At 26.5% G+C, this 11769-nt stretch overlaps 1 protein-coding gene across 1 annotated transcript; it reads right to left on the bottom strand.

The window, feature by feature from the left end:
* Positions 1-3541: 3541 nt before the first annotated feature.
* Positions 3542-10980, bottom strand: LOC145944369 (nurim homolog). The gene is made up of 4 exons (XM_083052653.1): positions 10200-10980; positions 9258-9738; positions 8512-8616; positions 3542-4043 (listed from the first exon to the last, which is right to left on the bottom strand). Exons 1-4 carry the CDS (start codon positions 10327-10329, stop codon positions 3851-3853), a joined length of 909 nt encoding a protein of 302 aa, XP_082908779.1. The 5' UTR covers positions 10330-10980; the 3' UTR covers positions 3542-3850.
* Positions 10981-11769: the final 789 nt, after the last annotated feature.

Here is an 11769-nt window from a genome sequence, read left to right as displayed (position 1 = left end):
GATTGTTATGAAGAAATATTTTTTACGCAGAAACATTCTATGTGGTTTCTACATTTTTTTATCTTGATTCTTTATGAAACAAAGTTTTGAGTTTTCCTATTTTATTTTTCTTAATAAATATTTTTTATTCCCTCTAAGTTTTCTATTAAATGTATCTCTTCTATAAATGTCTCGTACACTACAAAAATATTTTTTATCCATTGTGATACAGAATATATATATGTATATATTGCCAACTCTTTATTAACTCAGCCTTTTTACGAAAAGTCTAGACTTTTTATAAAATGCCAGTCCACCAAGATTTGATGCTTTATAAAATGCCTTTTTGTAAAAATGTTTTTATAAAAAATTTGTAAAATATACAGATATTTTATACACACACATACATATTCACACAAACACAATTTCTCTACATCTTAATATTTTATTATCTGATGAAACTTTTTAGTGTTTTGTTAACTGTTCTTTCTTTTATTCATTGTTTTTCAAGTTTTTTAAAACATTTCTGTGAAAATAATTGGCGCAATGCAAAAAATTTTTCAAATATTTTTTTAAATTATCAAAAGTAAATTGTTTCTTTCATATACGACTTTTGATTCATCTGTTATAATGATAAGGCGTACTAAATAACGAAAAATTATTGTCTGAAAAATTAATACATATATTACTTTGAAAATTACTTTTCAAATATTTATATTTGTCAGGACATAAAAAAATCATTTTATTCGATAATGTGCGTGTGTGTAATATATATATATGCACACACAGCACACATATTTTCAATTTACTTACGATAATTTGTAATTGAATGTGATTTTAATCATAATTATTTATTTATATTTATATCTTTATATTTTTTAAATATTTTTTATATAAAATATAAAAATTCGTATTGTAGTGGAAAATTCATAAAATTATATTTTTTGCGTAATATCGATAACAAAGTATTTTATTTAGGAATTTATAAATAACATTTAGGGCCGGTTGTTCCAACCTCTTGGTAAATTTTACATGACAGATAGCATATCTTCGTCTTTTTTCGTAGATAAGTTTAAAAAAAGACGAACATATGCTATCATCTATCGGGTAAAATTTACCAAGAAGTTGGAACAATCGGGCCTTAATGTTATAACATTAATAATATTTCTCTTTCTTTAGTATTGTTTTGTTATTATATAATAATAATGATAATTCTTTAAATTTATCTTTTTTACCATAAAAAATATTAGGATGCATATAATTATATTTTGCAAAATCAGTATTCTTGATGTAATGTTGATTCAGTAATTTATTTCTTTTTTGTGATTTATTTATTTACTTATACTGTTACAATGCAGTTTTATAATGCTGTACATATTTTATATTATAGCATAATACATAAGAGTGAAGTATATGTAACGATTTAAAAAATAAGTATTTTTGGCACGAATGCTGGTTCGAAGTATAACTCGCTATCAATTACGTAATGGCGAGATAACGCGGTCGCCACGCGGTTTTAACATGGTTCCCTAAAAAATCAAAGAGATAGATATTAGACTAATTATAAGCCAAATGTACGAAAAATAAGTTGATATCTATATTGAATTTGCATTATTTCCTATTAAATTAAACTTAATTTTTAAAAAGTGTAAAAAATTAATGAGGAGATTAAAAAAAATTTTTTTAAATGTGCTATTAAAAAACATTGCTTAAAATTTAGAGTTTCGAGAACATAGAAAATATATGTATAATTTCACGATGGTAATTTTGTTGCAGATTTATAGGGATTTTTTTTTATTTTTCTTTTTATTTAATATTTATTTTTTCTTGGTAAATGTCAATTCAAGTCTATATTCGTACCAATATCTAATTTATAATTTATAAAATATAGTTTAGTTTTAGTTATTATTTTTCTTCCAGTAAAATTTTAATTTTAATTCGTTATTTACACTTTTATTATAACTTTTTTTATTCACAGCATTATCTTGTATTTTAGTGAAAGTGAGAATGAGAGAGAAGGAGGGGGAGGGAGGGAGAGAGAAATTATGTTAAGTATACTTAAAATACTTATACAAAAATGACTACTGAACTGATTAAAAATTACACACATACACACACATACAACTATAACATTTTTTTAAGTTTTTATGAATATTTAAAAACTAAAATAGTTATTAAATATATAATTTAAAAAATTGAAGAAATTATTAAACTAAATAAATACATAAATATAGAAATATAGAAAAATGTGTGCGTGCGTGCGTGTGTGTGTGTGTGTGTGCATCTTAAATAAAACTAATAATGTTAAAACGCAAAAAATTCAGAGTACATGTAATTAAAAATGGAATATCTTTCATTGAAAATTCCCGCATTGAACGCATTTCACTGGGATAAATGGCACACCCAGTTGTAGTGGTATAGTGTTTAATTATATTAACCACGCTATAGAGCAATATTCCCTGAGTCATTCCTGTGACATACATATATAGTACTTATTTCGTCGCATCACCCTAATTCGTTAGTCTTTTAGAAGCATTTCTACTTTATTATATTTCTCAATGCATTTTTAAATCATTTTTATTTGCGCGAGCATTTTTCGTAAATTACAGATAATAATAACATTAAATTATAGGCGATAATATAGATAATAATGTGATAACTAATAATTTTAACAATAAAAAATTATCAATATTTATCTCTTGCACACGATTATTATTACAATAGAACGATAAAAAAATAAGGTAAAACTTGATTCTAATAATTAATTAATTAATTATTATTTAATAAAGCCAAATTATAATTATATATTATTAATCGTGAAAGTAAAATTTTGAAAGAATAATTTTGTGTATGATAAATTATATATGATAATTTATTCAAATTATATTTTAATTCTCAAAAATATATAACTAAATACTTTCCAATAAATTTTATTTTGAAAACAGAAGAAATTTATTTTATGTATGTATGTATATGTGTGTATGTGTAATAAAATATTATTTTTTCTAATTTTCTAGCTGTGTTTTATCTTTGATTTTTTATTTTTTATACCCTATTTATTAAAATATTTATAATGAAAACATATTTATAATGAAAATAAACAGATAATTTTGTGCGTTGCATACGCATGCGCATACGCATACACACACACACACACACACACACATTCTCTCCCTCTTTTTTTCTCTTTTTTTTCTTCAAGCAGAAGTAGAATTCTTGTATTCCCGATTTTATTCCTGATTAATTATAAATAAAACAAATATTTCTAGTTCCAACAGAACATTATCGTTTATATGAGATATTAACATTCATCAGATATACATTTTATTACATTTCTGCTATATGTGTGTATATTGATATATTTATTTACGAACTGAAAAATAATTTTTAATTTAGAAAATTCAAGTCTTCCTATCTCATCGATAAGTAAGCTAATTCATCCCTATTGATGAGCAAAGGGCAGTATATAATATGCTTTCTTCCCTTTAAAAGTATAATTTAATAATATATAATATTAATCATTAAGATAGTGCTTTCTTACATTAAAAACATTTTTTCGACAAATTTAATTATATAATTAGATTCACGTCTTTTGATTTTTAATTTTTATTCAATTGACGAACGTTATATCAAATGTTTGACAAGTATAAAACATTAAACATAAAATAAAAAATGAATAACAATTATATGCATTAAATTAATAAAAATATAATTTCGGGGCTTTCTAAATCATTGTTTAACGTATATATGATGTACGAATATCTGCGTATGATATATTCGACTTGAAAATGCTAACTTTATATCTAAAAGTATACATATATGGCTTCTAGTGTAACTTGTTGGAGCGCGAATGACGAGTGGTAACATGCTCTTATCCTACGCCGGATAGACGAGCCATCGGCTTGTTTGCTTGAAACGCGTCGAGAGCCACCGCCACGTATAGCGCATGCGCGAACGCGGATAGTCTGGCGCCAGCAGGTGCGGTTAAATATAGCTTATGCAACGGTATCTTTCTCCGCTTACTCGCTTGACTCCCTCCGCCTTTTTCTGTTTGTCTCTTTCTTCTGCTAGTTGAAAAAAAAAACATGATTAATATATACATGTGTAAAAATATTTTATAAAATTTTTGAACTTTGCTTGACAATCGGTTCATTTAGCTCGATAATTAGTTCATTCAGTTTGTTGCATAACTTATTAAAAAAATGACATGACTTTTGTTTCCAATCCAACCTAATCTAACCCCTACCCATAAAATATATTCTTACATAGATTTGTTTGGCACCGCATTAACTATATTGTATACATATACATACACATACATAGATATATATATAATATATATGCAAAAATATATATATCTATTAATCTCGGCTTTTTACTATATAAATAAATATAATGGTTTTATAAATAAATAAATATATCTCGTTTATATATATAAAAGAGAATAGGATTATTTTCTAAAACATTGTCTCCACTTAAGAAAAGATGCATTTGGCAATTTTCATAGACATCTTTGACGTAAAATGTCTCTTTATTTTCTATATGTATATAAATGCAAAATAATAATAATAATTGTTAATGTTAGTGCAATAATTAATATTAGTATTGTAATACATATATTATTTATATAAATTTATTTTAAAGATTCTTCGTAGCATAAACTTAGTACAGTATAGACTTATGATTATGAATCCGTCGACTCATTTGCGTATTTTAATACATGTCATTCATATTGACCAACACGCTTCATTTGCATCTGCAACAAACATGGAGTCCCAGTCACGTATTTTGTATCTTATAACCCGATAACATTTTCATTGATTTAGCATCCATCTTATGTCTCGCATTTCTATAAAATCAAAGGTCTCGTGATACGTTACGAATAGATTCGACGCAATGTAGGTATACAAATTTTTTCTATAATTCTTCGAACAACTTTTAAGGATTTTTCTTCTCGACAACTGTTAAGAAAAATGTTATATTATAACTGAAGCGTTTTTTTTACTACTTGTTACTTGTTTTATCTTTTGTATACATGTCAAATAAAAAAAATATTTTAATTATAGCTTTTTTGGTCAACTTAAAAACTATTTTCTTTTTTCCCCCATAAAAAAATTGTTCTCGCGATTTTTCGATTTTATTCATTTAATATCTTTTTAAATTTAATTTTTTTATATATACAAAATATTTCTCATAGATACGATATGCGGGTGTTTTCTTTCAACTACTAATTTAAAAAAAAAATAATTATTGACATTGTTTATATTGATTCACTTAATATTTTCTAGATTTTTTTACAATGTATATATTTGTTGAAAAAAGATTGAATTAGATACTTTTGTATTATTTTATTTTTAATTACATTTCTTTATAATATTTCTTTGATAAGAAATGATTGAAAACTTGGAAATCTTGTCATTCTAATTTAACATGCGATAAAACTATTTTTGTGATAATATGACGAGTTATTTCAATATTTCTAGTTTCATCAATTAATAATATCTTAATGAGAAATGCATGCACGCTTATAGAGAATTTCAGGAATTTAGTTTCAGGCGTTCCCGTTGTAAAACGGTATTCTGTAGACAGAATAATCCATAACTTGTGTCAGAAAAAAATTTTTTTTTTTCTGGTGTAATATTACACTCTGAAAAGACTCGAATAAAAATTGCTGTTTCTCAAAATTTTTCTCCGAATATTTTTCTAACCACGCATTTGTCTTGATCTAAAATTGGTATTTTGATCTCGTATATATATATATATATATATATATATATATATATATGATTAAATATATATAATGGCATTAATAATACCAATTGATAATTTAATAAAAAATAAAATTCAGTTTTATTCAAGAAAAAATTTAAATACTACATTGTTGGGCATTTTCAGTTATAATAATTTCCCAATAATATTTTCTTAATAATATATAATATATATTACTTTGAATATTCCGAGAAAATTTTGCAGTTATACAAAAATGTAAACCAAAAATTGCAAAAATGCAATTATATATTCATTTATTTATAAGTTTTTTTCTATTGTAATTAATATAAAAATAATTAATATAAAACAAAAACTTTTGGAGAACAGACTATTCTAAATAACTTCTCTGTGAAATTACGATTTTACAGCTATAATACTTTTTATTAATGTCAACAATTTGGGAATCTCATAAACTATTTTTTTTCTTTATATATTACAATCATCTTTATATTATTAATAATCATACGTAGAAAGAGAATTTTTTTTCGTTTTAATTAGTTTCGTTTTATTTAGTACTTATTAGGAGTTTTAAAGTAAGTTACGTTTTAAGAAAATCTACGCCACTGCCAAGATTAGCGATATATTGATACAGATTGATTTTGGCTTGAACAAGTGTTCTTTGATAGCTCATTGAATATCTCATTGAAAATGAATTCTAAGATATCAATATATTATACACATTAATATTGTACATTCACGTTTATTTTGCTATAGATTTTTATATTGAATTCTGTCTGCAATTGAAAACTTAGTTTTTTTGGACGACACAAATAATTAGAATTGTATAAGGAAAATAATGAGAAAAATTATGAAAAGTTATATTCATATTTTATCACATATTTTTCTTTAAATAAAAATCAATTTGATGAACATAGCGCAAACAAAATTCATTCGTAAATAAATTCAGCTGATGCATTCATATTTTCTTTCTCATGTATTAATTATATGCATTCAATTTGCAACTACTAACATAAAGAAATGTTGATGCGATTATTAGTTGTTTGATACCACCTGCAAGTAATATCGAACTGCTGTTATATCTTTATAGCTTTTTTAATTTACAGATTATAAAAAGTTTTTATTTATTTTATTAACAGTTTTTATTTAATGAAGATAACTTTAGTCTTTTAATAGAAAACTATTATATAAAAAATACAGAGAACTTTTCTACGCACGCGTAATACATTTGAAATATATTTGTATTAATTAAATAGAATCTTATTAATATTCATTAATAAAATCCTTATTGAAATTCATTAATCTTAGCGTGAAAAAAACGATATACGATATAATCTAATGTCTGTTTTATATAAAATTTTTGATATTTACATTAATCTAATATCTAAAATATTAAAGAAATTTAATATTACAAATATAATATTACCACGCGCATGTTATTTTCATGTTACCTATATGTATATCTTAAAAGTCATTCTGATGCGACGACCAGTTTGGGACTCGCTTTCACGAATATCGCCATGACGACACTTGCATATAAATGCAGGCATCGTCTGTAGTTTGTTCGGATTTTTTGGGTAATATTTAAGCATGGCCATCGGAAAAGAACGGAAAGAGTAAATGGGGAATATCTCTTTTTTTTCTGATTCTTATTAATCTTATTTTGTTTAAATATCTAAATTTCTTTTCATAGACGTATATTATACATATAAACGTGCTTACTTTATGAATATAAAATGTACTATTTTAAAAAATTTTTATTAATTATATACAATTTTTCATTTTTTATTTATAAATTATATGTTTATTAATTTTGTTTTTGCTTTTTTTTTTTAGAAATTTTGATAAGATTTAAATTATCAAACCGAAACAGATATCCAAAAAAGAAGAAAAAGAAGAAGCAGAATACAAAAGAAGTTAAAAGGAAAAAAACTTAAAGAGAGCAAAGATCGCGCTCCACATGGTCGCAAGATGGCTGCCAGCGATGGAATATCTGTTCACATCTTACCGGGCAGCATTAGATTGAAGTTAAAACTTCTAATACTGTCAGGTAAAGATGTCGTCAGAATTCTGAAGACAACGATGGAAACGATTAATCATCAAATAGAACAACTTCGCAACGTCATATAGAGCATTAAATTTCGCGATGTGATTTAGTTTTTTACTCTTTTATTAATATTTATAAGAGTATAGATTTTTAATGATTGTAAATAAATATATCTACATTTTTTATGAAGTAAATATAGACAAAAATTATAATCATTATTTATATGAAATATCTAATGACAAAATATTTATTACACACACACACACACACACACACACACACACACACATATCGTATGTACAACATATACGAAGAAAAATTTCTACAGAGAGAAATAAAAATTTTTCAGCCAATTTTACAGATAAAAATAATTGACATTTTCTTTCGCTTTTTATGATTTTGTTAATTTAATAGTTTTATTTGATAAACCGGTAGATTCTAATATAAAAATAGATACGATCTTAAAAAAATTCTTTGCGAGAGTAAATTGAAACGTCGTATAAATATTTAAGTATCTCGAAAAAACATCAGACATCAAATAGAAATAATTATCTGACGATAAATAAAATAAGCTTTTATATTTGTGTTATTTATTATATAGACTATTAATTTATATTATATTTATATATATTAATAAGTTTTATTATTAACTGATGCGAAATTCATGAAAATAATGCATAAAATGTCAAAAAGATCAGAAATTAAAATAAAAGAAAATATGTAGTAAATAAATATATAACTAAGAGAGTTCTACTTGCTTCTGTCTGAAATATCTGATATGATAACTATAATCTTCAGAATCTATGGTCCACATCAAGGCCATGTATATCGTTAATATGATGGCCAATAATAATCGATCCATACTGAAAAAAAAATGATATTCTTATTATTATTATTAAAATTGATTAATTCTTAACTATTAATTTATTGCACTTTCAAACATAAAAGTAATGAGTAATTAGCACGAGTAGATGGTTATTAACATGTATTTGGAAGATACAATTATAAGAACAATTATAATATTTAAATAATAAAATATAATTATTAGTCTAATAAATTATTAAAAAATTACGATATATACTAACTTGAATAAAAAATTATACAAAAATAATAAATAAATATATATGTAATAAAAAATTGTAAGAAAAAATTAATAAAAATGTGCTCTCTCTTTACTCTCTCTCTATTTCTTTTACTTCACATCTTTTATATTAACTTCTATATATTAATTTTGTTTATATGTGTGTGCGTGTGTGTTAATATTCTTATATACACATGCATGCATACACACAGATATATTGTAAAATTTTATACAATAAAATCTTGTATTTTTTATCATATTTATATATTATTAAATTTTCTCGATCACATTTTTATCTTGTGCATTTTACATATATATATATATCTTAAATTTTAGATTTATATTTAATACATCTTTCTCTTATGAGATAGGATTAAACAATCATGAAAATGCAAAGGATTAAATTTGACCTTAGAACTTTACCTCATGAAAGGATAGATCCATAAAATAGCGAGAAATCCAATAAAACTAGGATGCCTCATGTGTCTTATGTATCTGCGCAACTCTTTAGATTTTGCACCCAGTGGACTATTTTTTCCAGATACTTTATACCAAACCTGCTTAAGTCCACAAAGCTCTGCAATGTCCATCATGATACATCCACTGTAAATAATGCACCAAGAAAATATATGGAGGCCAGAAAATAGCATCCAGATTGTATCATTGGAAGTTTCAATATTCCAGACTTTTAGAGCTGGAGATTGCTGCCATTTATTAATCAAGAAATGAAGACTTGCAGAGCTGCAGGCATTGTAAATACTCCTGCTGAGGTATTCGATATGTAGTTTGAAGAAAATGTGCTTGGTAAAATCATTGGCCATAATGGAGTGTTGAAAGATGAAAATTGAGAGCAGTGACATGTCTATTAGGAGGGACCACAGAGTTGACTGTATTGCGTTATCATCTAGAATAAAAATTATCTAGATTTAACTTTGTAAAAATTATTAATAGCAGAAAGTATATTTATAAAAATAACAAATGTACATTATATATATATATATATATATATATATATATATATATATATAAGAAAATATAAAAAACATAACATATTATGAATATATATAAATATAATGTAAATGTTATAATATATTTATATTATACATATATAATATAAATATAAAAATATATAGAAGTATCCATTATATATATATATATATATATATATATACAATATAAAAGATATATATATATACACAATATAAAAGATATATATATATACAATATAAAAGATATATATATATATACAATATAAAAGATATATTTTTCATCTCTTTTTGTAGTTTGTAGCAGAAAGAAAGAATACAGAAAGAAGAAAGAATTTATAAGAAGATATATTGTGGATCTTACAAAATAAAACTTTACCTGATACCACGCGAAGACTGTCATCCTTATTACTGTGACTCGATAAGAAATAGGTTAGATTACATAAAATATAACAAGTATATACAAAACTTGAGGCGCACACAGTTATACTTAATACGTTTAAAATCATTTTCGATAGATATATGACATAAATAAATGATAATTTGCAATAGATAAAGTTTACGTTATAAAAAATCTATTTTTGTGTACTCAATACTTTGTTGCGTTATTTTGTCACGAAAAAATATACATTTTTTTTGCAAATGTGTGACCCGTCACAAAGAGAAACTTGTCTATAAATAAATTTGATATACAAGTACGTACGCGCGTCAATTTTATTTACATGATGAATACCATAGATATGCGTGAATACCTAGATATAATACATTCAATCGGCAAATGTTTAGCCCGATAACAATAATGCCCTAATGTCACATGATTAGTTGTCAAATAGGAAAATTTTGGGGACTTAAAAAAATTCTCTATTCGATAGCCAATCGCGTAACATGTATCTATCTGTGTTTTCTTATGTTTATGCACATGGACGTAAGAATACCTGGACGGAACGCAATACTACGGGGGTGAAGCACAAAGGGTGAAGGGAATGAAATGTCTATTGACACGGATATGAGGCATCTAAGATGGCGGCGGCGGATAATTTCACGGAATGTTATCGTTGTGAATGTGTATAATGTCTCAACACAGATGTCTATACAAATCTGTGTGTCTCGATTAACGTCGTGCGACGTGAAAATAGACGCTAAATCTGAGGCATCTGGACACAACCGTAGACCTCTCACCCCTCAGGAACTACTCCCCGCGTCTAAAAGGGTACTTTACGTTCCGTCCAGGTATTCTTACGTCCATGGCTAAGAATAATTCAAATAGAAGATACGCGAAATGATAGAGCTCCACAAGCTCTAGTTACTTTTGTCCTGATTGGCTAATCACTAATTCCACTGAACCAATAGATTTTCAGACATTACATATCGCGGATCGGAGCACCAATAAAAAATTATCACGCTAAACATCAGGCACAGAATGAAGAGAGAGATATCTTCACTTGAATAATACTTGGTTCTATGCGCAACGCGCAACACGGGACGAGAGAGAGAGAGAGAGAGAGAGAGAGAGAGAGAGAGAGAGAGAGAGAGAGAGAGAGAGAGAGAGAGAGAGAGAGAGAGAGAGAGAGAGAGAGAGAGAGCGCGTGTCGATGTCGATGTGCGCGGTGCGTTCGACTTTTAACCTTCAAGTGGCGCCGCGTCACGCGGTCGGAATTCGGCGCGCGGAGTGGGGAGCTGTGGTGGGGGGTGAGAGTGGGGGGACGCGCGCGCCGGTGCGCCGCGCACGTGAGAGCGCGCGCAACCCCCCACTCTCACCCCCCACCACAACCTCCCACTCCGCGCGCCGAATTCCAACCGCGTGACGCGGCGCCACTTGAAGGTTAAAAGTCGAACGCACCACGCACATCGACACGCGCTCCAATATTATATATTATATATTCTATGCGCGATTTGAAATTGGCAACACTGTTCATGCTATAAACTATAAACTTTGTGACCATGGACGT

This window comes from Prenolepis imparis, unplaced genomic scaffold (assembly GCF_030444845.1).
Source record: "Prenolepis imparis isolate NDT839.2.m4 unplaced genomic scaffold, iyPreImpa1.0 SCAF_13, whole genome shotgun sequence".
Classification (NCBI taxonomy): Eukaryota; Metazoa; Arthropoda; class Insecta; order Hymenoptera; family Formicidae; genus Prenolepis; species Prenolepis imparis.
This window is presented reverse-complemented; position numbering and strand designations above follow the sequence as displayed.

Excerpts from the sequence above, each read along its gene's own strand:
- LOC145944369 (XM_083052653.1), bottom strand. The coding sequence starts at position 10,329 with ATGATTTTAAACGTATTAAGTATAACTGTGTGCGCCTCAAGTTTTGTA. Across the intron at positions 8,617-9,257 it reads TGGATCTATCCTTTCATGAG|TATGGATCGATTATTATTGG; the intron begins GTAAAGTTCTAA and ends TTTTTTTTTCAG. Across the intron at positions 4,044-8,511 it reads ATCAGATATTTCAGACAGAA|AAGAAAGAGACAAACAGAAA; the intron begins GCAAGTAGAACT and ends TTCAACTAGCAG.